This window comes from Aulonocara stuartgranti, assembly GCF_965226115.1.
Source record: "Aulonocara stuartgranti genome assembly, chromosome: 11".
Taxonomy (NCBI): Eukaryota; Metazoa; Chordata; class Actinopteri; order Cichliformes; family Cichlidae; genus Aulonocara; species Aulonocara stuartgranti.
The window spans coordinates 17842640-17868858 of record NC_138947.1 but is presented as its reverse complement, the minus strand read 5'-3'; the positions used below and the strand labels follow the sequence as shown (position 1 = coordinate 17868858).

At 38.6% G+C, this 26219-nt stretch overlaps 2 protein-coding genes across 5 annotated transcripts; both read left to right on the top strand.

Annotated features, from left to right (window-relative positions):
* Positions 1-326: 326 nt before the first annotated feature.
* On the top strand, positions 327-3494 carry LOC309717827 (uncharacterized protein). The gene is made up of 5 exons (XM_082552691.1): positions 327-554; positions 772-931; positions 1289-1362; positions 1711-1806; positions 2249-3494. The coding sequence occupies exons 1-5, from the start codon at positions 504-506 to the stop codon at positions 2495-2497; spliced, it is 630 nt and encodes a 209-aa protein (XP_082408817.1). The 5' UTR covers positions 327-503; the 3' UTR covers positions 2498-3494.
* Positions 3495-6011: 2517 nt separating this feature from the next.
* Positions 6012-26172, top strand: inpp5b (inositol polyphosphate-5-phosphatase B). 4 transcript variants are annotated; one of them, XM_082552608.1, is made up of 23 exons: positions 6012-6448; positions 8170-8248; positions 8533-8630; positions 8765-8794; positions 8907-9017; positions 10002-10145; positions 13624-13714; positions 14243-14413; positions 17454-17555; positions 17847-17961; positions 18824-18940; positions 20850-21037; positions 21145-21256; positions 21343-21452; positions 22805-22940; positions 23054-23164; positions 23362-23527; positions 23788-24023; positions 24160-24267; positions 24542-24626; positions 25065-25192; positions 25284-25395; positions 25742-26172. In XM_082552608.1, the coding sequence occupies exons 1-23, from the start codon at positions 6391-6393 to the stop codon at positions 25849-25851; spliced, it is 2718 nt and encodes a 905-aa protein (XP_082408734.1). In that variant the 5' UTR covers positions 6012-6390; the 3' UTR covers positions 25852-26172. The 4 variants fall into 4 exon arrangements, with proteins under 4 accessions (XP_082408734.1, XP_082408737.1, XP_082408735.1 ...); XM_082552611.1 differs by having other exon boundaries at positions 6308-6447; positions 8206-8248; XM_082552609.1 differs by lacking the exon at positions 6012-6448 and adding an exon at positions 6461-7241 and having other exon boundaries at positions 8206-8248.
* The last annotated feature ends 47 nt before the right edge of the window (positions 26173-26219 follow it).

Here is a 26219-nt window from a genome sequence, read left to right as displayed (position 1 = left end):
ACTTATTTGTTCATTCATTCATTCATTTAGTATGTGTGTGTTTTGCTGTTTGTTTGTTTGTTTGTTTGTTTGTTTGTTTGTTTGTTTGTTTGTTTGTTTGTTTGTTTGTTTCTTTGTTTGTTTCTTTGTTTGTTTCTTTGTTTGTTTCTTTGTTTGTTTCTTTGTTTCTTTGTTTGTTTGGGGAGGGGTATTTTTTATTCATTCATTTTTTCTTTTTTTCATTCATTCACATTTTAATTTGTTCTTGCATCAAAATTAAATAGATCTTTTACAATCAATGTTGTGTTGCTTTAAAAAACTCCAGTCATGACATCTGTCTCTCTATCACAGGTGACATGACTGAGAATGGAACCACTAAGGCAAGTCAAATATTCTCCTTCTTCTGTTCACTTATCTATGAGTGTTTTTCATTCCTTCAAGCCTCTTCATCACATGCCTCTTAATTCTCTCAAATACAGATATACTGCCCCTCATTCAACTGTAACTACTCTGACTGCTATTCAATGTACATCAGTCAGAACACCACTCCGTGTGCTGTCGATAATTGTTGTCAGGTAGGGCAGTCAGCTAATGGCACTAAAAACTAAGAAACTATTTGAGCCATAGCAATTACAAATCCCTCTTTTTAAGGAATTGAGCAGTCAAAAGATTGCATGGTATCTATAACTGACTATTAAAGGGAAAATACATTTATTTTTTCTAAATAAATTAACATAGTATAGAAATGAAAGAAATTAGATGCGTCTCTCTAATCTTTCTGTTATATCTCAGTTGTTAAGGCAAACAGACATGTGGTATACTGCCAGCTGCAGCAACTCTTGTGCTGACAGCTGCAAGAATGCCTCCCAGACCAACTGTGCTGTGAACTGCTGTAATTTCACTGGCTGTCTCAATTACACTTTTGCATCCATGATGAGCATAACAACCAATGGTAACTACACCTTTCTTTTAAATCACTTCATTTGAGCACTCATAAATATTTTATGTTTTACCATGCTCATATGTCTGTGAAGGTTCTCAGTCATCCAGGTCATCGTAGTCAAAGGAGCTTGGAGAGAAAAGCATCTGGACTTCTTTAAGTTGCTTTAAGACGTTTCTTAAAGTGGACCAAGGCTGGCCAAGGGTGACGCTAGCAAGTCTTCAAGCAACTTAAAGAAGTCCAGATGCTTTTCTCTCCAAACTCCTTGAATTACCATGCTCCTGTTGTCTTTGCAAATGATCAATTTTTAAATCTTAAAAAAAAACATCACTGTATATTGTTTTGTTCTTCTCCTTTATCTACTTTTAGGAACTCAAACCACAAAACCAACAACCACGCAGGCCCCTACTACAACTACTACCAGTCAAACAACAGCAAACAATGTAAGAACTGCTGGCTGCATGAATGAATCTTTTGGCAAGCAAATGTGCATGCGGGAAGAAGGCTGTGTATCACTAAACAAAACTAATTTGGCCTTTAACACCACAGTCCCCTTTTCTTAAATGTCAGCTACAAACTTCCTCTGTTCCTTGCTTCCAACAGAATCACTATGTTTAACAAAAGTATTACCTTTTTTTCTAATAATGATTATCTTTGACTGGTTAATAAACTGCCTGTCAACAATTTAACAAGTTAATGGAGTGTGGACTGAAAAACCACTTTGTCCAGCAGTGTAAATGAGACTTGGTTTGAAATAAGTTTTATGTTTCTTGCGCTGTTGTTTTTGTCAGGGAAACAAGTGCCGTGCTGGTACATGCACCAGCGCAAACTGCTATACAAGTTTCACCATGCTACAAATGTGTTCCTCCTCAGAACCACATTGTCAGGTAAGAACATTCAATAGCATAAATATAACATTCATTAATTTTTCCAGCCTCATTGCAGTTGTTTTTTCTGAGCTTCTACACACTCGTATTTCTGTTTGTTTAGTGCTTTTAAAGCTGACACCGTCTTCATGCTATCCTTGCTTCAGCACAAACTTTGTTATAAATCTATGAATTTACTTTCTGAATTTATCAAAATTTGGAGAATATACAAGAAAAAGGAACCAGGGGGCATAAAATGTACCAATATGAACTCAAAATAGCTTTTTATTTGAATCGGTTAAGGAATAAATTATTTATACAAAAGAATCTGAAAAACAAACATAAGAAGTACCTCTACGATACATTTTATGAGCATAAATAAACAAACTTCATTAGCCTCATATTTACAGTTTTTACCATTCATAGGCCCTACACCGATCTTTCTCACTCATTGTCTTTGCAGCTGAAAAATGAGTCTACAGATACTGCCACAAAATGGACAGCGGGTTGCACCAACTGCACTGGCTACACTGCTTGCAAGGCTTCAAAAAAACCTCCATGTAATCTGGAGTGCTGCAATGCCACAATGACCTCTTGCCTATGGTTGAATGGCACACTAAATGTTCCCTCTTTTGCCACAAGAGGTCCATATCTTCACACAGAACTGATAGCTTCCTTACTTTGTATTGTTGCTATCGCTTTTCTGCTTTGAGAACATGCTTGCTCAATTGCTGTGTAGCGCTTTGTGTAACTCCTAGTTTCTCCAAAGTTACAAAGAAAATGTAGAAAAGATATTAATATGAATATTTTTATATTCATATGTAATTGTATAGGTATGGAAATATGGAAAACATTAATTGCAATGTTGATTGTGCTTCTTGTTTAAACTTTCCAGTCCCGTTTATGTCTGGTTCCAGACCACTGAAATGGCTTTGAACAGTATTTCTCTATGAAATACTATTTTCAGGAATCCAGAAAAACAAGCCAGAAGCAACATATCAGTTGATCATACAAGTGATCTTTATAAGCAACAGATTGATAAAGTAAAATAAACTTTTAAGTTATTTTAAACCGCTAAGTACCTTGTTGTACGTTCGGAAATGTCCTTATCTATTGCCATTATTGATATAAGATTAAATCTCTTCTTCAAGCTTTTGTTGTAGTAATGCAGATACAACTACATGCACTTTATAAAACACAAATGTTGTGCTGTAACAGGGAGTTGTCTTTTGAAGGTTTGTTGAATAATTCCTGTAGATGTAACATTAATGACACATGCAAGTCAGTGCACTTAGCTACATTTTGTGATTTTGAGGTATTTACTATATGATTTACAAAGTATATTTTGTGGTACATTCATGTTGCATCAATGCTAAATGAAATTAGAATATGTGAATTCTAGTTTTGTGCACTGTACACTATCAAAAATGCCTTAAAATAAAATAAAATAAATCTTATGTAATATGTCTGATAAGTTTTTCCCCAGCTACAGCTTTCGGAGTGTACTTAGTGGATCGCGGTTTAGCAAAGTCTACATTCCCTCAACCTAAGTTCATAAAGTAATCACATAAATTCCCTTGTTTTGTGTTTTTTTTATCCATAGCTCCAGTTACAGTACCTGTTACTTTTTAGAATAAGCTTTACATTGCAAAAAATACTGACTGTTGCTAGATGGGAAGCCATGTTTTACATGTCTAAGTTATAAGCTGTTCAGTGAATTAGTAACTTGAATTTTATGGCAGCAACACGTCCCAAAACATTTGGGACAGAGGCAACAAAAGGCTGAAAAGGTAAGTGGTCCTAAAAAGAAGCAGCTTGAGGAACCTTTTACAGCTAACTGCAACAGGTCAGTAAGATGCCTGGGTATAAAAAGAGCCTCTTTGAGAGGCAGAGCTTTCCAGAAGTAAAGACAAGAAGAGTTCCACTAAACTGCAAAAAACTGTCTACAAATTGTGGAATAATTTCACAATTGAATGTTTCTCTACTTAAAATTTCAACATCTCATTATCTACAGTACATAATGTCATCAAAAAATCCTAAGAATTCAAAGAACTTACTGTGCGTGAAGCCCAAGGCTGAAGATCACTATTCAATGGCTGTTTTGCACAGGTTAAAGAAGACTTCTAGAAAACATTGTTTGTGAACATATTTCACCATATCGTACACAAATACAGGTTAAAGCTCTATCATGCAAAAAAGAAGCCATATGTGAACATGATCCAGAAATGCTGGCATCACCTTTGGACAGAAGCTCATTGACTGAGGAAAAGCAGAAAATTGTTCTGTGTTCAGATGAATTTTGAAATTCTTTTTGGAAAACGTGTAAGATGATCCAGCCTAAAGAGCACAGAGACCACTGTGTTTGTGATCAGCAGTGAGTTTAAAAACCCGCAATTCTCGGATCATACCAATATCAGGGGGGATTCACGCACAGTCGTAAATTCCCACAGTGTGCACTATGTGCTTCGAATATTGTGTGTACTTTTTGTTTTATACAGTTGTCAGCCAGGCATCTAGCTATGAAAAAATTACACTCCAAAAGACCCCGGGCTTCTGACAAAACAACCCGGGCTTAAGCCCAGTAAGCCACTCCCATGCTCCGCCCCTGATTCTGACAGTTGGATTGGTCTTATAGGTATATACAGGTCTAAGAGAAACATATCCTCCTATCCAGATGACCTCTTCAGGCAAGTTCTTGTTCTTTTATATTTCAACAAGACTATACTAAACTGCACACTGCAATTAGATGTGTTGTTACCATAAAATTCAAAATGACCTTATGTTTCCCTTAAAATTACACATTTTTATCAGGTCAAACTGTTGATATGTTTTCTATGTTTTATTGTAAATACAATCTGGTCTTGAGCAACAGTTGTCCAGGGTTTCTGAAGGTCTTTTGGGAGGTGTTCTGGGGATTTTGTTTGGACATTAGCTGCTATTTCCCTCATTTTCAGTCCAGTATTTATACCTGCTTTCAGAGGAATGTTTTGGTTTGTTGGTTTGTTTGTTTGTTAAGCCACTTAACTGTGACATATGAATCATTCAAGAATTTTAAAAAAGTCAACAAAAGCAATGGATGAACCAGTATTGTGTCTGCAGCAGCCTGTCAAGAAAAGTTATCTTCTTAAAAAAAAACTTTTACATTTCCCTATGGACTGTTAGCTAAAACTTTCTATATCTCTTAATGTACACTCTGTACTAAAAATAAATAAATCAGGAAACTGGAAGAGCAGAGGATAAAAGCAGAAGTGGCAGGCCTATAAAAAACAACTGTCTGCCACAGATGAACAGTATCTGAAAATGGTTTCCTTGAAAAAGAAGGGAAAATCCAGCAAAGACCTGGCACAGGACCAAAGACATCTGGACCTTGACTTGATCCATCTACTGTTCACTGAAGCTTCAGTAGGTGCATGGTGATTTAACATGCATGCAGCAATATCTGGAAACTGCCTCATTGGCAACAGCTTCATTTGTCAATATCACAATGCCAGTGCATTAAAAACAGGGATAAAAACACACACAATGGAACACTATCAGTCATGGATTTACATCCTCTAGATTACTGAAGCAGTGTGGGACCATATTGAGAGAGAACAGAACAAAATGAAGCCAACATCCAAAGAAGAGCTTTGAATGTCCTTCAATGAGCCTGGGAACTATTCCTGAAGACTGCTTAAAGAAATAACAAGAAAACCTGCACAAGAGAGTTCAGGCTGTGTTGAAGAATAAAGGTAGTAATACCAATTAATGACTTTAGAGCCCATTAGAACTGTACAAACTCTGTGTTTTTGCTTTATTTGCAGTACAGTATGATGATTCAAGAAATCACTGAACCCTTTTCCCTTTGTCCTAGCAAAGTATACATAAATGAGAGGTGATTACACATTATGCGCTCTATGTATTTTGCACACAGAGCACTGTACTTTGCACAAAGGTGTATGTCCTGTGCCAACTGTGCAAAAGCACATACAGTACAGTTATCACAGTATATTATCATGTATTGTGATAGCAGCTTTTAAAAAAATAATTTAAAAAAATCAGCGTTACACACATCCTGAACAGTTTTTCAATTTTAACTCTCCAAGATCAATATAAATCAAATAATATTAATGACAGTAATACAGTAGTCCATTTTGACAACGTAAGATGTAAATGCAATACAATATTTTTTGAAGAAAAAAAATACGCAATCGATCACTTCCGCTTGATTGACCGGGGTGTCATCAACACTTCCTCAAAAAGCTTTGATGCAACTTCTGAGGAGTGCGAGGTGTTGCAAGACATAACCGTCCTTGAGCTGGCGGCTTCGGGCCTTTGCAAACCAAACAGAGTGACGTCACACTGGGTGTACAACGCGATCCTGAATCAGTGCGTGGCAGACTGGGTCGGGCTGGGCCAGCAGCGAAGGAAGGTGGAAAAAGAAGAAAACTTCTGGGTCGAAAAGGAATGATGTGGGATTCCGCGGAGCTTCTGCGCTCCCTTTCATTGCGCTGCGCTTCCACTTCAGAGAGAAATAACTGAGCTGCTCGAGTTTCCACGGAGTGGGTTTTCGTTTGGAGTGCGTGGTGCCAAAGTTGTCGCCCAGCAAGCTTGAATGTCAACACTATGGATCAGTCCGTCGCAATTCAAGAAACTTTAGAAAGGGAAGAAAACTGCATCATGGTATCCTTCCCGACTCACACGCATTGGTTCTTGGTTGACCAGCGAATCAAACTATAGATTACATGCTTCCAAAAAACCGCGTTTGACTGGCGCAACAGCTTTTCTGTCTGCTGAGCTCGAAATGGGGCCTGTTGGGTTGTGCCACTTGGCTGTCATCTTTCTGACTAAAGAGTAGCTTTACTTAGGCTTCTATCCGGGCATTGCAGTTGAGTGCACATGGAGTTTATTGGTGCTTTTGTTTTTAGATTAAAAACTAGTCTAGTCAGCAGTTCCTTCAAATAGGTAACATGTACTCAATACTGTAGTGAGACACGTTGTCCACAAGGTGGCAGCTGTGTGCTTTGTCTTTGTTGTCAGTGCTGGTGATCCTATAACTTCACTGTCATTGTCTTAAAGTAAGATGTGCATAAAAATATGTTTTCAAAACAAGGTGCAGAGAGTAGTTACTGTTACTGTCATTCCTCTTTTAATAATATGGTAATAACATGAAGTGTTGCATAATACCATAAGGAGTTTGGGTAGAGATACTGAAGCCAAGTTAAGAAGAGGATTTGAGCTAGCAGCAGTATGGCTTCATGCCAAGGAAGTGCCCTGCAGACACGATTTTTGCTTTAAGAGTGCTGATAGAGAAGTACAGAGACGATCAGGAGGAGTTGTGCTGAGTCTTTGTGGGTCTAGAAAAATCATATGATACGGTACTAAGAGAGAAACTTTGGTGCTGTATGAGGAAGTCAGAAGTGGCAGAGAAGTATGTGAGGGTGATACAGGACATGTATGAGGACAGCAAGACAGAGGTGAGGTGTGCGGTAGGAGTAACAGATGGGTTCAAAGCGGGGGTAAGATTGCATCATGGATCGGCTCTCAGCCCCTTCTTGTTTGCAGTGGAAATAGACAAGTTAACAGTTACTGCAGACGTTGTGATCTGCAGTAAGAGTAAGGAGCAGGTGGAGGTATGCTTTTGGGAAAAGAGGAATAAAAGTTAGTAGAAGTGAGACCAAATACATTTGTGAGAATGAGAGAGGGCCAGGTCTAAGATGCAAGGTGTGAGGGAGTGAGGTAGTTTAAATACATAGGATAAACCATCCAAAGTGACATATGGTTTTGAGACAGTGGCACTGATAAAAAAATTTAAAAAAAAGTCAGGAGACAGAGCTGAGAGCTGGAAAGATTTTTGTTGCGAACGACCAGGACAGGATTAGAAATGAGTATATCAGAGGCACAGCTCAGTTTGACTGGTTTGGAGCAAAAGGGGAAAGGGTCTTGAAGATGGCGCTGCGAGGCTCCCTCCAGGTGAAGACCACAAGATTCATGGATGTTGTGAAGGAGGACATGCAGAGGGTTGGTGTGACAAAACAGGATGCTAGGAATAAGATGATATGGAGGCAGATGATCTGCTGTGGCAACCCCTAAAGGAGAAGGAGGAGGAGAAGAACGTGAATTGTTGCATGTAAACGGGGAGAGGAAATTTGATCTATAAATATGTTTATTAGCCTTATTTATATGCTGACATATAGATGTACTGGTTTATACTTTTGATATTACTCTGTGAAATTAAGAAATACTGTAAAAAGTGCAATAGTTACTTGTAAGGAATAGAAATCCAGTTTCACGTTCCCACTGTAGTAGACTTTGCTGAAAGGTATTTTTTTTTCTGGCAGATAAATATGATATTAAACATCAAGTGTAAACAACATCTTTCTCCTTAACTAAAACGTAATCATGCTGTCCAATGTGATGTCCTCTTTGATGACACTACAGAGAGCAGACTGCTGGGGCTCGTGGAGTCTGCAAACGAGCATGCGTAAGTTTTAGTGGCTTGGTGGGGAAAAAATATCTCTGACATGAGTTCTTTGCAGTTTGTTTGAATTCAGTCTAAAAAGTGTTTTCTAAGAAGAGTGGGTGGCAGCAGTACCACCCACTGCTTAACACTGTACACTACAGAGTTACACTAACCTGCCTGACAAAGGTACCACAGTCATGGGATATTTTTTAGTGTGCATGTGTTAGCTCTAGTTAGGCAGAGAACTAACTGAAATACAGACTTCATTAAACAAATCTTAAAATTACAATGTAATGTTTTTACAGAATCTTCATTTATACCCATCGAAGAATGGCAATTACTGCTGACGATGTATTGCTGGAAGCCATAATACCCATCTCTGTCGACTTTGCAGTTGTCACAGGTGAATAGTGTTTAAATATTTTTTAGCTCATCTCAAATAAATATTCCCTTATGCTATTTCAACAGTGTACCTAATCAAAAATAATGTGACGGTAATTTCTCTGAAACATATTTCTCATACTACAATCTTTTTAGTTTCCTCACCAGAGGAACTTGTGGTTGTGGGTGAGTGTGCTAGTTTCCATTACAGCCCAATTAGAAATAAGCTGCATAACTGGTGCACCACACGATAATGAACATCTTGTTTTCGCCCCCTGCATTCTTCTTCTGATTTTAGGCGCTGATACCAGAGTTAGAATAAGCTACAAAGATGAAGAATTAGACCTCAAACTTCCTTTTGGCTCCAACTCGCGTCTCTTCCTCAGCGAAGTCAACAAGGCGTGGAGTGGTAGGTTAGCCCCTATATGATGTGTTTACATGACATCCAGCAAGAAACAAGAATAACCTTTGAAAGCTGTCGGTTCACTGGAATCAAGTATTAATTCGCAGTAGCACCAGCATCTTATTTGTTTAAGACAGGTCATTTGAATCTTAAGTGAAGAAGAGTGTGAAAAAGCACAAATATTTTGCTGTAGTAACCTATGTGAAACAATACATATTGAGTTAATAACCTAGAGGTTATATTATTCTGGAAAACCACATAATATATCTATTTGGAAAAAGACTCCTGGTTATTGCTGTTTTGGTGGTGACACTTCCCTGTGCGAGAATTGCTAGCAGGCAGAGAGGGAAGGGTGGAGTTTGGACAGGATACGCTGTTCTTACTTAATCTTTGTGCACATAGCTTTTAGCAATGGGACATGAAAATTAGACATGACAACAGTTAACAGGATAAGTTACTTCCTTTTTATTAGTTAATTTTCACCACAATTTTACAGCCTGCTTTCTGTTCATCTGAAAGTATCAGGCCGTTAAAGGTCAAAGATGGTGTGCTTTGTTATGGATGTGCCGCTTTTCCCACCAGTTCGCCGTTTTCATGGTGGAAGTCCCAAATGAACACAAGCAAAGACTGATGTGGGTTTTTTGCGGTATTCCCAGTAGAGCCCCAAAGGCTTTTAATTTGCTGTGGGACACCAGTGATGGTAAGAACAAATGGCATGCCGGCTGTTGTTAAAAAGAAAAATTCTCACGGTGAGCCCATAGAGGTGAATTTAACCATGGAGGTTGACTTACAGGGTAATTTACTTTGAAAACAAGACAAGGAATTTTAGGTGGTAGCTTTAAAATAAAGTTCCAAAATGCAACTTTTCTCATTCTTAACACTTTTCGTGTTGCCTTAAAGTGCACACCAGGCTCTTGTCGAATTTCTCATTAAGGCAAGAATCGTTTACAGTTCTTTTATCATTCTTTTCCTCCCTGCTTTTTTTCACAGATGTTTGCAGGACTCCCACACAGATACCCAAGTTTGACTGGATTACCAAGTACCAAAAAGACACTAGAGGACAGGAAGTTGTCAAACAAGCCCTCGCACCCATCGGCACAACTCTCACTAAACTCAACCAGCATGGAAAAACAGGTTTTTCACCTTATTTTAATTTGTATGTGCCGTCTGCCAACGTCTCCCTATGCAATAAAATGAACTGCACTAGAATTGGTCCACCAGCATCTGTGCAGTGGATGTTGGGACGTGTTCTCCATTTTGTCTCTTCGTGTGTGCAGTTTTTGCGTGTCAGTATTGCACCATAAATTACATCCAATTTTGCAAATGCCACTTCCTCTGAATTCAACTGACTCCATCTGAACGTGAGTTGAAAGGAGTCGAAAGGACATCTTGACGTGACAAAGCATGAAAACCACAGGAATAACCTGTATTTTTAATTTGTCCTTTTTTCATTCAATGCACCACAGTAAACTAGAGAGCGAGAGCTCACAGGGCCAACAGGCCTAACAGAAAATGTAGTGCAGTTATTGTTAACTGCTATTAACAATGAAAGAAAAAACATAACAAATTGAGAAGCCATGTGAGATATCGGAGTGTTTTTGTGCATTGCTTTTAAACAGAAAAGCTTCCAAACTTGTGTACGTTCCTCATGCTGTGTGATTTTAAGCAGATTTTAATCAATCATTATGCTTGTGCATTCTGTTTTACTGGCATGCTACTGCTGACAAGTATGCAAAACATGGAATGACCTTATACAAATCACACAGCATGTGATACCGTGTAAAACTCTGCGTGCAACATCTTTTGTCAGTCAAGTGCCACACAAACACACTTACCTCCATAACAAATAAACAAAAATCATTTTTAAATATGTATCTCTCGTTATATGTTTAATTTTCCTAATCTGATGCAATGTTGTTGAGTCTTCCGATTTCAATCTGCATAGTCGATTAGGTTTGTTTCGGTGTCTTATCTCTGCAGCGGTGGGAGTGTAAACTCCTCCCACTACTATAGCGTTTGGATTGAGACTGAGTGGACATTGGTCTTCTGCACAGAATGCGTGGGAGCAATAAATGGAGATGTCTATGGAGATGAGAGACTTTGGTATGGAAAAAAAAACTATTCCTGGTTTAATTTGTTGATTTTGAGGAGGTGAAAGAAACGCTGGGGTCCCTGCCATCCGGCCGGGATAAGCTTGCTTCCTAGTTAATGCTAGCGTGCAGTTCTAGTTCTTCTGTCAAGAAATGCTAACTTTAGCCTCATTAGCTTAAGTGCTTATCGATGAAACTGGGTAATTTCACATCCATGTAGCAATGTGTTCGATACATTGTTTTTTCGCCGCGAATCATAGAATCATAGGCGCTCGGTTAAAGAGAACAGCAGCTAGCACTAGCACAGACTTCAGCACCGCGATATCATCGTCATTGTGTGGTTTTAAAAGAAGTGGAACACCTGTTAGGAAAAATGTTGCAACAACACGTTTTAGTGACACATTGTTGTGTCGTTCACCGAGAGGCTCTTTTTTTTTTGTCTTGAATTTTGAGCCATTTGCACTTGTTGTCAGGGTATTTCCACGTTCACCCATTCACTCCCGACTTATCCTCTTAGCCGATTTAGCTTGTTAGCTTCAATCAGTTGCCTGTAAACGTTGTTCCCACCGGCTCTCTCTGTTATTATAGGTCTCCGTTTACTGTCTGCTTCGCCTTCAAAAAGAAAAGTCTGCATGTCATCCAATTAAAATATATGACGCTCCAACCGTTTATTAAGCAGATGTAAATTTACAGTTAAGTATTAAAAGAAAAAAATAATTCATATGAGCAATCTGACGTGTTTCTGCTTGTGAAGCAGTGTAATGATGAACTTTGGCCGGTTGTATTTTGTAGAGATATTCCTGCGTTAATACGGAAGAGAGCCCTCATAGAAGAGTTTGCCACTTATGCTACGTGTAGCTGCACACTTATAGAGGCATCCTGTGACAAATGGAGTGAGCAAGAGGTCATACAGCTGGATTTCCGCTGTATGGATAAAGATACTAAAGCCTGTGCAGGATGTACCATATAATGTTTTAAACGCATAGCCTCATACTGGTTGTACTGTTTTTAACTGTAAATTGTTTTTTTTTTCATCTAACAGATAAGCAGCTGTACTTTAAGCGAGAGAGAGAAAAACTTGTATGTCTTTAATAACGTGCATGCAACAGTATAACACCACAAGGTTTTGCAGTCATTTCCTTGCTGATTTGAGAATGCAGAAATATGATAAGATCTCCAGTCAGTAGCATGTGTGCATTTAATGCCACAAGATTTGTTTCAAAAGTTGTCTGCACGGCAGCAGGTATTCAAAAGTGAAGTAGAATGGACATACACATCCACTGACTTTTATTTATTGATGCATTTTGTGTGACACTGGGTAAGTGCTGTTTGACAGCTGCGTGTGGGTTGTGTGTGCAATAAGAGCATCTTTTGTAGTGTTTTCAAGAGCAATTTCACAGTTTGCTGGAAGTTCTGTCAGTCAAATAAAGGGATTTTCTTGTTGACTGAAACAACAGAGTTGCTGTTTTTTAATTAAAATGTCAGAGTGTTAGTGTCAGGATTTTTAAATAGGGCTTAAAATGGCTTGAACTCTTAGCACCTTTTTTTATGTTGACCTTTTCTTGGGGTTTGGTGCACATGTCACAACCTGTCTTATTGGTAATTAGAGTGACATTTCCTAAAACAACGATGCAGAAAAAGTGACATCAACTGCCTGCTGAGGTGAAAGTAACAGCAGACTTTGATGCTGCAGCTGTTCTGCCAAAAGACATGTCTAATAAAAAAGAAAATAATCTATAAAACCAGTTTTATTAGCACGTGTTTTTGCTTTACTTTATTAAAATTACTATCTTATTATTGTTTGTGTTTCACTGGTTTATGCCTTGTCTGCTTTGTTGTCTTACTTCTTTAACCTTGTGTTTTACATAAATATGATTTCCTTTTTCTTTTTTTTCATGTCTCAAATGCTGCACATAGAAAAGAGTTACACACATATTGTAAAAACAGTAAGAGACCAGTTGGTTTTAAGTTTGTCATTTTAAAACAAATTTTGAGAAAAGAAATTCACTGTTGTGTTGTTGTTTTTTTTATGTAGATTGTATCTACTCTTTTGGGTCATTGCTTTGTACTGTCTAATGTAGCTTATTATAACTTTGTAGAATTTAATTTCCTGCTCAGAGAACCTGGCTTTCCCTTTCACTGGAGCCAGCTGTCTTGCCTGCCAAGCTTCAGGAGACAGGGGCATGCTGTCTAATACTTCGCACTCAGCCATTAAATCCAGCTACTTGGAATGCAGAAACCGTATCCATCTGCAGGAGGAGGCCTCAGTCGATTGCCCCCAACAACTAAGCTCTGACTTGGCATTCTTATGACTTATATTTATTCACATTTAGCTTAATTTTATTCTTACATTTTGGTTGTTTAAAGGCTGAAATATGAGTTTATTAATATATTAATAAAATATCTTAACCGGCTAAATGAAAATAGTACTTTGTTTGTGGTTCACTGTGCAGGCAGTTATGATTGCATAGCTGTCCTGCAATCATGTAATTAACCATTCTGTTTTATCTTTTCCTAAACAGAGAAATCATCAGACAAAAAAGTAACTTCAGAAAAAGAGAAAGGTTCCAACGGTGGCACACAGAAGTCCAGAGCGTCTGCCAACCAAGATAGGTGAGGAGGCCTTGAGAATCTTTTCATAATTTTTCAAGGGTGGGGAAGTCTTGCATTATACCCACACTAATACAGTTATATTTTAATACAAAGACAAAGACGGTGTCTGTTTTCGGTCCTGCTTTGCTTTGAGTTAATGTCTATTCCCTGTGCTGGAGTTAAGTTTCAGGATGTTCCTGGAAGACTGTATGATATGGGCATATTACATTTTCTCCTCTCAACTTAGCTCATCCCATATTGACCACCTGGAAATAGAGATTGTTGTCTTTGTTGTGTTGAACTGCTGTACATTAAGACTGTAGCTCTCCAGTAAGTATGGCTTAATGCATTTAGGCTAAAGACTATGCTGACTGTTAATACACAGCTGGAGATGAGCATTTCTAGCATCTCCCTAATTGTTAAAACATTCCCCCCCACCACCACCCTCCACCGCAAAAAAAAAAAAAAGAAAGAAAGAAAGAAAACAACCCTCTGTGACTCCGTTTTTCCATCTCAAATCACGCACGTTATTTCTTCTCTGGTGTGCAGCCTGGGCATCTCCACTCGAGAGGACCGGGATGACCTGGTGCGATCCTCCAGCCACACCCCATCAAACAAAGCTCACATACTAGCCATGCCGCAGTTTGGCCTGCGCGACAACCTTATCAAGTGTGAGCTGATGAAAAAAGAGGAACTGTACACTTTCTTGGAAAATCACAGGTATGTTGCTGTTTATTGTTTTTTGTGCCAGTGTGGCCCTGATTAAAAGTGTGTTTGGCTCATTGATAGAGGCACATAGATGTTGGTGATCTTAAAACTCCTGAATATTGCATAAGCATCATCAATATTTAAAAAAAAAAAAGGTAGCAAAAAATGCTTCCTTGATGATGATGGTAAGGCCTTGGTATTCTGGGTGGGGAAGTCTAATCTAAAGAGAAGTGATGTGATCTTTTCCTGTTTGTTCTTCTTGGTCTAAAGCAGTAAAAAAAAAGTCACTTTAAGCCGGACAACGTGTACATTATAGTAATTTGTTTTTAAGATCTACACTGTAAGCTTTAAAAGTTGGGGAAAAAAAACCACTCCCAAGTTTCCAACTTAGGTGAGTGCAGATATTTTTAAACTAGTTGTATTTCGATGTACTCTGGTGTTCAGTTTGAAAATCGAAAACAGGTTGTAAAATCTGTGGAAAAGATGGTTTATGCATGAAGACTCTGTGCCCGCAGTGTAACTGTTAACACAGTTTGGATGATAGAAGTGTTATGTAAAAAGCATGAGTCAACATCTGTGGGTTTGTCTTGCTGCGTGCTAAATTAAGCCGCACTGTCTCAGACGTTCTGAACACTTTGAAAATAGCTGTAACCATAATGGAAGGAATCTTGAATATGATAAACATGAGTGAGTTAGATCCAAAAGGGAAATATTTGTTTCCCATACATACATGTAAAAGGGTATGCTAAATATGTAATGTTGGACATATTTAAAAAGCCGTATATGATTAACAAGAAGTAAGCTAGTGTTGTGCCTTTAGTCAAAAACGGCCGACATTTAGTATCGTGCTTGCACACATGCATTTGTCTGCTTTTGTCTCGTTTTATACTGTATAGTTGGGACACGCTGGGGGGAAAAATCCATGCTGATATGAATATTATGAATAAAAGCTTTAGAAAAGCAGCAGTCCCAAGCTCCCTTTGTGTAAATATAGTTTCAGCTTTTCTCTGGTTAGCTGAGGCTCGGGCTGTGAAAGCAGAAAGTGTTTTAAGGTTCAGTGGCAGTCAGCACAAAATAAAAAGCCCCATGCTGCTCCTGTGAAAGAGCATTTGGAAAACAGCAGCCGCCTGAAGGTCAGAGACGCGGCACATTGAATGGAAGGAAGTTGCCTTTTTTTGAGCTGGACCTGTAGAATAAACCTCAGTGGGGATGTAAATGGCAAGGGCTCGACCCTCTCACGATTTCTCACGGCATGTTGCCTTCAGTATTCCGTTTAAATTGCAGTGAGGCTGCTCAGTGATCACAAGACATTTATGTGTTTGTCTTTGTACATTTTATGCAATAATATTGATTATTTAAATACAGGAAATGAGGATTTCTCTTTTGCATTTTTTTTTTATTCTTTCTGTTTCAACACTGTGTTTTGATTTCAGTACATTTTCTTTGTTTTCAATTTCGTTTTTCCCTACAGCTCTGCCCTCCACATTGGCTGATAGCTTAGCAAGTGATGGCCAAGAGTCAGAAAGTGGTGCAGCTCTATTTATGTTAATGGTTTTGTTTATGTGCATATTCTTTATAAAGTATTTACAGTTGTTTTTTTAAGATTAAAAACTAGGTCATTGATTAGTTTGTGTTCTTTTTTTAAGATGGTGTTACTATCTGCTAACACCTTTGACGAAGACCGACTGATAAATCTGCAGTTACCAGCCTGTAGCTATAAAATAAAGCAAAACCATGACACTAAGTCCCCTTTTCCATGACTACATTAGTACTTACTCTGATTGACTCGCGACGTTTTTCAGGGTTTTCCATTAGGTCATAGTACCAAGTACTAAAATGGGACCTGCTCGGCCAGGGCTCCAAGCAATCCGAGCAGGTACTAAAATGGGACTTCGTCAGACTGCTTGCCACTGATTAGCTGATCAGTGTCATCATTTGATGAGTTATGAGAGCATCTCGTTCACAAACATTCAAACCGCCATTTAAAGAAGAAGAAAAAGAAAGAAATTGCTACAAAAACAACACGTTGGTTCCCGAGTCTGAGGAAAAGCCACAGACTGAGCAGCAGGTATATTCTTGCCGTTTGTGTCACATACCAATTACATCAAGGGACGCTCGGACGCGTTGTTGTAACAACAGCCGAGCACATTAGGTTGGACTCCATTGTAATGGAAAACCAGTTGATTCGAGTCTAGTCTTGGCAAGTTGCGCCGAGTAGGTCCTAATGGAAAAGGAGCTTAATTGGAGATATCTGTACATGTTGTGATGAAAACAAACAAAGAAAGTTGTTTGTTGTTGTTGTTTTTTTGTTTTTTTTTTGACAATTTCTTTGTCCACATGATTGCAGTCTTCTTGCATCAATGATGCGGTCAAACAGAAACATACTATTATTTAGCCGCACTTATCTAGTTAACTGGCTAATATGGCATCGCAGCTCCACAGCTGCACCCACTAGTCATCTGTATATGTTGTGTTACAAATTGTTGTAACACACTATTTTAACAGTGTTGATTATTTCACAACCTCTAATGTCTGATACAAGTAGAAACTTGACACTACTTTCTGCCTGTTTGCCGTCATTCAGAAAGTTGCTGACCATTGGTTATCCAAGCTCATGACACCTGCCCACCCAGGATACTGTGTGTCCAGACAGAAACTAAAGAAGTCAAAAGCAACCTAGAAAACTTGACAAAGGAGTTTGAGAGAAATCCTGATCAGTGACAAAAAGGTTGAGGATTGGTGGAGGATTACATGTAGGACTCTTCCAGTATTTGTTGGTTTACCTTTGAAAGCAATTGCTTTCGTTTCAGGTTTTTTTTCTCCTATTCATTTTAATAAATGTTACTTCTGCAAAAGTGCAGTTGTGCTCTTAAACATACAAAAAAAAAAGAATTAAAATATCTAGAAATGACTCACTGCTACAATAAAGCAGCAGGGCATAAGCTTGATATAGACTGACATTATTGTTTCACCATTTAACCACTGAGGGGGGGAGGGGCAAAGGAGGAGCCCCTTTGTTTTGTGCTCACTTTTCATCATTCTTTTGTTTCAGCTTTTTTCTTGGCACATACAATGTGAACGGACAGACACCAAAGGAAAGCCTCCGTCCTTGGCTGAGTTGCACTCCCGAGCCCCCTGACATGTACTGCGTGGGGTAAGTCATATTCTCCTGCTGAACAATAGCTGTGCACTGCTCCGCTTAATCCTATTACAAAGACAGACATTTACTCCTCAAACCTCTGACAGATGCATGCAGCCATTGAGCCAGTTTTAAGTGCTGAAGACGCCTGCCCACTGATTTTTGCACTGTGTATCCACTAATCCGGCCTGTTTCAGTTTACCGCTTTGGTGTTAAGGAGCCAAAAAGTTTAGTCAGTACCATAGCACTTGTGGATGAAGTGGAAATCAAACCCTTAAAGTTTCACCATTTGCCCTTTTTTTGCAGTTTTCAGGAGCTTGACCTCAGTAAAGAGGCTTTCTTCTTCAATGACACCCCCAAGGAACAGGAGTGGACAAAAGCTGTGTCTGAGGCATTGCATCCAGATGCCAAGTATGCCTTAGTAAGGATTTTTTTTTTCTCCCTCACATCTTGCAGTTCATTGCTATTAGTTGATATTTGAGAAGACTTGCGAATGTCACGATTCACACCACTGATCTTCATTTTAGAGGGCATGTTTGGTTTTCTTCTACATGGGCAACAGTCACACTTTAAAATAGTTTCCTGAAACTGATACAATGCATGCGTTACAGTTTCAAGAACTTCTAGCACCACCTTTCTGTGGTAATAATAATTATCATACAATCTTATTACATCGATTATTACTGTTTATTTCTAATAGGAGTTATTATATCCCTGTTGCTTTCATAAGCTTAGTCAGACCTTAGGTTTTAGGTTACTTTTTTGATCTGCCTCTTTTTCTTGTCTTTTGTCTTCACTTTTGTGTTCTTCCTCATTCTTAGAGTACTGACCAGCACATTGGCTTCCTCTTTTTATAGCTCTGGTTGTTTTTTTGTTTTGTTTTTTTATTCAAATCGCCTTAAACGCCACATGATATATGCCAGGTCACCATCCTGTCAGTTTGTTGGATTTTTTTTTTCTGCATCTGCGAGTTCTCTGACTAAAGCACACTTGGCTGCTCTGTTTCTGACACTTTAACTCTTACATAAGTTAAAGCTATTATGAAGTACTTAGCGCTCCTCATACACAACTGTGTCTTATTCTGAGATGTGATTCTCCGCTTCCGTTTTACTGTTCCTAGTAGTTGACGCTGACAAAGTGCTGATATAAGCAACAGAAACTGCACTAAAGCATCTCTGATCATGTCTTGTGGCTACACAATCTCTTGAGTTCCAGTGCAACATCAAAAATGTTTTCATTTAACCACAAGAAATCATTTGTATACTGTTGGTCTGTTTCTGCAGGTGAAGTTGGCGCGCCTGGTGGGCATTATGTTGATCTTCTTTGTGAAGAAGGAGCATGCAGAATTCATCTCAGACGTGGAGGCTGAGACTGTAGGCACTGGCATCATGGGGAGGATGGTAAGGACAGTATTTCAAACTCTCTTTGTGCACAAGTCATCATATAGGTTTCTGGTATTGTGCAAAGTCATTAAGTTGATGTCTGTGGTGTCTGACCACGGGATTTGGTTGCGTGACGGTTAACACTGTTGCCTCAGAGTAAGAAGTTGCTTTGTTCAAATCCAGCATCTGGCCAAGACCTTTCTGTGTGGTGTATGCATGTGCTCCCCATGCATGTGTGGGTTCTCTCCAGGGTACTCACACAGTCAAAAGCAATGCATTTAGTCAGGGTTAGGTTAATTGATGATTCCATATTGCCTATGGGTTTATAATCAGGGGTGCACATAAGTGGTCCGTAGGTGCGCATTCGCTGTCAAAATAAAAGACGCACACCAGATAAGAAGTTGCAACGCGCGTTTGCGTACATATAAAAGGCACTGTTTTTGTCCGCTAGAGTGGCATTTTCAGGGCATATTCTGCACCACATCTCTGTGTGTTCATCATTTGTTTGAAGCCAGCTCACCTCCTGCAACCACTTTTCCGAGAATACGCGCTTCTTTTGAGGTTCGGACTCCTTCTGACATTTCTTTGGAGGTGGAGGAACACCAAAGTAATTGCTGAAAGGAGCTTGCTTCTTCGACATCTTTAAGAGTTCTAAACAAATGTCCTCCTCCAGAAAATCTTATGTACGCAAACGCAAGTTGCAACTTATTATCTGGCCACTGACCACTTATGTGCACCCCTGTTTATAATGGACCTGTCCAGGGTGTACCCCACCTCTTACCTCATGGTAGCAGTAATAGGCTCCGGCCCCACCATGACCCTGAATCTGAGAAATGATTGGATGGAATTGGAAATAATTTTTTAGAAATAAACCATACAGAGTCAGGAGCTTTAGGTCAGGGGTTCTCAACATTTTGTGGGCTAAGGACCTGGCACAGGGAAAACATTCTTTAAGGATCCCAAAAAATCCTATATTTTGTTGGGTTGAGCTTACTGTCAGGTGACCATGTAGGCTTATCAGCCAAGGTATGCAAGCAGCAGGAAAAATTAATTTTACCCTAATATTATTGAGGGATTTCCCCCACCCAGATCAGTTGACATATTCCACAATTATATTAGCATTTATATTCAGCTAGAAATGATGTAGGAACTAGTACAGGCTGGTTTTACTGCATAAATTGGCAAATATTCTGCAGTGCTTGGGTGTGGGTCCTTGTACACATTCTGCCTTTCTGTTTTAGATTATGTCAATAGCATTGTTTTAGTTTCACATTGAAATGATTTTCCTCATATACATATAAACAGGAAGTGTTGAGTATTAGCATTTACATGAAAATTGAAAGGATGAAAGAAAACAAAAATTGGGCTTATGCTATGATGTCTGTCAACTGCCATACAATTTTTATTTTTATTTTTTTATAACTGCCTCATGTATTGCCATTTACCAAGATGGCAATGCATGAGGCAGTTTTTAAGCACAAACAATCTCCTGTGATGATGAAAAGGCATCTCTACTTCCTGTGAACTATTCACTTCAGTGCTTATTCATCCATGAAGCTCTTCCTACAGTAGCTTCAACTTTATTTCTCATACACTGGTGCAGGAAAGGTTATTCTTAACTCATGCGACCGTGCTTACTTAGCAGTCCCTGCAGAGTAGAGCAGATGGCTGGCTAGGGACCAGTGGGAGGGGGGTAGAGCTATGTAAGGTCACTCCATCCTTTCCTGCAGTAATGGGACACTAGTTTATGAATTGCAGCAAGAAATATCCAAAACATGCCAAGCATGAAATTGTTTGCATAATATTGACTTATTGTTTAGCAGATGAGTAAAATCATAGTAAATAAAAACATTTAGTTATTTTATTTTAGTGTTTGCGGAGGCGTTTCAGTGTTTTCTGTCCATTCTAATCAATTACTGATTCACAGGGAAACAAGGGAGCTGTGGCAATCCGTTTTCGCTTCCACAACTCTGATATCTGCGTGGTCAATTCCCACCTTGCTGCTCATGTTGAGGAATATGAGAGACGTAATCAGGACTATAAGGATATTTGCAGTCGTCTTCAGTTTCGCCAACCTGACCTCACCCAGGCGCCACTCACTATCATGAAGCACGAGTAAGTAGCTGTCATTTTAAAATTTACATTGTGAATCAAATAAATAAATACAAGTTTCTCGTATTTATGACTATTTCATTAGAATTTGTGTTCTGTTTCTGAATTAGTGTTATTTTATGGATCGGGGACCTCAACTACAGAATTAGTGAGCTTGACGTTGACAACGTGAAGGGTCTCATCAGCAAGAAGGACTTTGAAACTCTGCACAGTTTCGATCAGGTAATATTAATTATGGTTTCCTGATGTGTTTTGTATTCAAACGTGTTTGTGAGCAGTGATATTTACCTATTGCGTGTGGTCATCAGCTCAAGAGGCAGATCGACGAGGAGGCTGTGTTTGTGGGATTTGAGGAGGGGGAGATTGATTTCCAGCCCACCTACAAATATGACACTGGCTCTGACAGTTGGGATACAAGGTAATCTTCTCACATGGAGGCATTGTAAGTCATTCCATGTCAGTGTTCGTAGCAAAAGGTAAACTGATAACAGAAAGAAGTAGCAGACATACTATCATTGTAGTTCGAACACTATAGCTGCTTGTGTTATCATCACATTTTTTGTGACACACCAGTGATTCAGATCAGCCCACATTTCTTTTCCTTCTCTGTTGAGACATTTCTGTCTCATCAATTGTTAAATGGTTGGAGCTTCCTGCTCTGCAAACAATTATCCCTCTATTCAGAGCTGCTTAACTCTGGTTTTTGTCTATAGTATTTACTGAAGGATAGCCTCAAGAGAATACCATAGTAGCATTATAATAGAAATGTCAGGCTTGAGGTTGATGACTGCAGCATTGCAAAGACAATGCAGAGTGATTTTTGACCGTTAAGACTGTTTAGAAAGCTCTGCTGTGTTTAAAGTTTTTTTCCATTTTGTTTTTTGATAAAATGTTTGTTGAATACACTCACAGCTACTTTATTAGGTACACATTAGTAGTGTCATCCATTAATTGTTTCAACAAGGTGATGGAAAAATTCCTCACAGATTTTTATGCATTGACATGATAGCTTCACATAACTGCTGCAGATTTGTAGGCTGCAAATCAGTGATGCAAATTAGTTCCACCACATCGCAAGGGTGCTTTATTGGATTGAGATCTGGTGACTGTAGAGGCCATTTGAATGCAGTGACATGCTGTTATTCCTTGTTACACACACTATTCTGCTGGAAGCAGCCATAGGAGGATAGGTAGACTGTGGTCATAAAGGGATGGACAGTGTTAGTAATTATACTCAGGTAGGTTGTGAGGTTTAAACTATGCTCCCAATTCTGGAATATTCCAAATAAACCTTCTGGCACCAGTGACCATGCTGTTCTGACCTTTTTTCTCCCATACTCTGATGCTTGTTATAAGCTTGTAAATGCCTAAATGTATTGAGCTGCTGTCACATAATTGGCTGAATGGATATTTTCATTAACAAGCAGTTGAATATGTATACCTAATAAAGTGGCCAGCGAGTGTGTGTACAAGAGCTACATTGCCTAAGAATTGACTTGAGCAATGTAAGGAAAAAAACTACATCTCATTTGCATCAGTGTCCTTTATAAATTGGTTTAGCCATCCGATGTGGCCCTGAACTGTGAGCTTTGTTGTGTAATATTCAGTACTCTTGCAACACCTCACAAGAGAATCTCCCTGCAGGGATTGTGTCATTAATTTTGATAATGGATAAATGGAGTCAGAGATAATTCCTGCCTTCATTGTTTTATTGCTTTGTAATAAAATAGACACTTGGGAACTAATGTTTGCCATTTATTTTGAACTTAGTGAAAAATGTCGTGTCCCTGCGTGGTGCGATCGTATCCTGTGGAAAGGAAAGAACATAAAGCAACAGCATTACCAGAGTCACATGACTCTGAAGACCAGTGACCACAAACCTGTCAGCTCCCTGCTCATCATTGAGGTAAATGATTTAGCTGAAGAGCTTTTTTTTATTTATTTATTTATTCTGTGGCTTTTTTTAAGTACACATTATTTCTTTGCTTTTACTTAATCCTGTTTTTCTTCATCCTGCAGATCAAGAGGATAAATAGTGAGGATTATAAGAAGACCTTTGAAGAAATTGTTCGTGATATTGACAAAATGGAGAATGAATGCATTCCATCTGTAACCTTGTCCAAGCGAGAGGTAAAGCTTCACCTTACGATTCTCCCTGGCATTAAATTAAAATACATAATAATAAAAAAATAATGAAAGAGTGCATTATGCAGACATTCAAAGGATACAATAGCTTCACATGATCTGAAGGAAAAAACTTTTTTTTTTAATCTTTGCTCATAAATCTGCTTCCCCCCCCCCTTTTTTTTTCTGTTTTTTTTTCTCAGTTCCACTTCAAGGACGTGAAGTTCATGCAGCACCAGGCAGAGACGTTGAGCCTCTTGAATGACGGGCAGGTCCCATGTCAGTTTGAGTTTATTCCAAAGCCGAATGAGTTCACATACAGCAAGCCCTGGCTCACAGCCAACCCCCCCAAAGGCTTTATTGCTCAGGGTGAGTAACACGTCATCGTTGTGTAAAAACCAACAAATTTAATTTTAATAAAACATTAATCCATTAGCCTGGTCATATAGAAAGAGACTGACTTGGATTTAAGTGGCAGACTCCTTTGAACTGACAGATTATGCTTATTATAGTGTCTTTGAAATCCTCAAAGAGTACTACGTCATAATTGCTTGTTATGACCACAGTATAACATAACAACTGACTGGAGCAGCCTTCTCTTTAATTTGCGCTTCTCTCTAAATATCTAGGTGGTTCTGTGGATATTGACCTTGAGGTTTTCGTAAATCGCACAACAGCACCTGAGCTTAACTCTGGCAAGCAGGAGATTGAAGACATCCTGGTGCTCCATCTAGAGCGGGGCAAGGACTATTTTATCTCTGTGACAGGAAACTACCTGCCAAGCTGTTATGGCACTTCTATCCATGCACTATGTCAGCTGAGGGAGCCCATTCAAGACATTCCACAAGAGACCCTCCTTCAACTGGTTAGTGCTCACTTGAAATACCTCTATTGTATTCATTGTTGCCTCAGGTGCTTCATTATAGTAGTTTTGAGGATTGGAGACTAATTAAGCTGTAACTAAACTGCCTTTCATTCTGTTTTTTCCTTCCCAATATCAGGCAGAGTTGCCTATAAAGGAGAACGCAGCAAACACTGAAAAGCCTCTTGACATTCCTAAAGAACTTTGGATGATGGTGGATCACTTATTCCGCAATGCAGTCAAACAGGTCAGAAAATTGATGGTGATGTAACAGTGTTGTAATAAAATCAAACAATACTATGCTCCTACTTTGTTTTATAGTGTCCACTTCATGTGAATTGCACTACACTTGGCTTCCTGCCAGCTTTTTGTGATTAAGGATAAATAGACTGAATGAAGATCCTTGCAATGAATTTATTCTGCTGCATTAGCCACTGCGCTTCAAATAATTTCTTTAGCTGAAGGGAATCTGTGGTGTATAATGAGAGAACGAGTCTGAATGTATTGTCCTCTATTTGCAGGAAGACATATTTCAGCAACCTGGACTCCGGATTGAATTTGCTGAAATAAGGGATTGCCTTGACACGGGGATGCCAGAGTCCCTCCGTATCCTTTCAAAACTATAATAAAATTAGCAGAAAAATATTGTTTGTCCTTGTAGAATATTTGAAGAAGTCACAGAGCACAGTCAGTACATATGTTTTATTTTATCTTAAGAGCATTAAATCTATATTGGATGGGTTTTAGCAGCCCTGTAATAATCAACATTCAGGATTTAAATGCAAATAAATTGGCTCTGAAAGTTGGGACCTTCGATGACCATAGCTTATTACAGAAAGTAATAAGCTTGATTTTTCGAATACTCTGTATTGCTGTTTAATCCATGTAATTGCAAACGTGTTGTTTTGAATGTTGCTTAGAATGTAATACTGTTTGTTTTGGGAGGGGGGGGTTAAGTATAATTTATGTTGTACTTTTATGTGATATGTAATTTTTTTTTTTCTTAAAATTTGCTACCTTGACCCTGCTACTCTTGACCTGCAGCGGGTAGTAATCACTCAGTAGCAGAGGCCTTGCTTCTGTTCCTAGATGCCCTCCCAGAGCCTGTGGTTCCCTACTCATTTTACCAACGCTGCCTTGAATGCTGCACCAGTGCCAACCAGTGTGAGCAAGTAAGGAAAAAAAAAGAACAGAGTTAGTCACCCATTTCTACTAATCCTACATTAAATTGTAAAAGTTAAAAGTATTGTATTTTTTGTCTAGGTTATTTCCATGCTACCTCAGTGCCATAAAAACGTGTTCAACTATTTAGCTGCCTTTCTCCGTGAGCTTTTGAAGAATTCAGCTATCAATCGATTAGATGTCAGCATCCTGGGTAAGAACATGAAGCAAGCAGTTCCTTTGATTTATAAATGTGTTATTACTACTTTGTGCTTTAGGCAACATTTTACTTTGTGACTTTTTTATTGCTCAGTGTAAAGCTGGGGACTTGTGTAAAGATGTCCTTTGTGCTAATCTGTTCCACCAAATAAAGGTTGATTGTGAACTAAAGTATAGCAGGAAAATGAACTTCAGTTAAAAGAAATGTATCTATTTAAAACATTTTGTGTCATTTGCTGTGTTACATTCCTTGAAATGTCAAAATTATTACAGACACTATGTTTTTATGAATGATTTTTCTATACTGTGTAATATGAACAATATATTTTCTTTATGTGTAGCCACCATTTTTGCCTCCTTGCTTCTGAAGTCACCTGCAAAGCAGGATCTTGCTGAGAAGAGGAAGACTCAGGAGTTCTTTCAGCACTTCCTGACCCAAAGCTCCTCCTAGATGGAGGGCTTGTCCCCCTTGCTGAAGCTGAACACTAAAAACTGTAAACGTCCAGTATTTGAAATAACTGTAATGATTTGATATCCTCTTTGTATAACTATGTAGAGTTATTACTGTCAGTGATGTTTCTTATTTCTAATCACTTTATTTCAAAACCAAGTTTGTGATCAGTTGATGCAGAATTTATTGTATATCATTGAGCATATGTAGAAGCCTAACAAATTTTAATGTATGTATATTTTATTTAAAAAGAACAATTTGTATTTTCATGTCTCTGATCTAAAAAGTGTATTGTTTTTATATATAAAATGTCTGCAAACACGTTGTGTGTTGGTAGTATTTTTTTTCTAATGAAAATTGTATTATTT

Bases quoted from the DNA above. Each gene is read 5' to 3' on its own strand.
- inpp5b (XM_082552608.1), top strand. From the start codon at position 6,391: ATGGATCAGTCCGTCGCAATTCAAGAAACTTTAGAAAGGGAAGAAAAC. The intron at 6,449-8,169 runs TATCCTTCCCGA...AACGTAATCATG, and splicing joins GGAAGAAAACTGCATCATGG to CTGTCCAATGTGATGTCCTC. The intron at 17,556-17,846 runs GTAAGTCATATT...CTTTTTTTGCAG, and splicing joins CCTGACATGTACTGCGTGGG to TTTTCAGGAGCTTGACCTCA.
- LOC309717827 (XM_082552691.1), top strand. From the start codon at position 504: ATGTACATCAGTCAGAACACCACTCCGTGTGCTGTCGATAATTGTTGT. The intron at 555-771 runs GTAGGGCAGTCA...GTTATATCTCAG, and splicing joins CTGTCGATAATTGTTGTCAG to TTGTTAAGGCAAACAGACAT. The intron at 932-1,288 runs GTAACTACACCT...ATCTACTTTTAG, and splicing joins GATGAGCATAACAACCAATG to GAACTCAAACCACAAAACCA.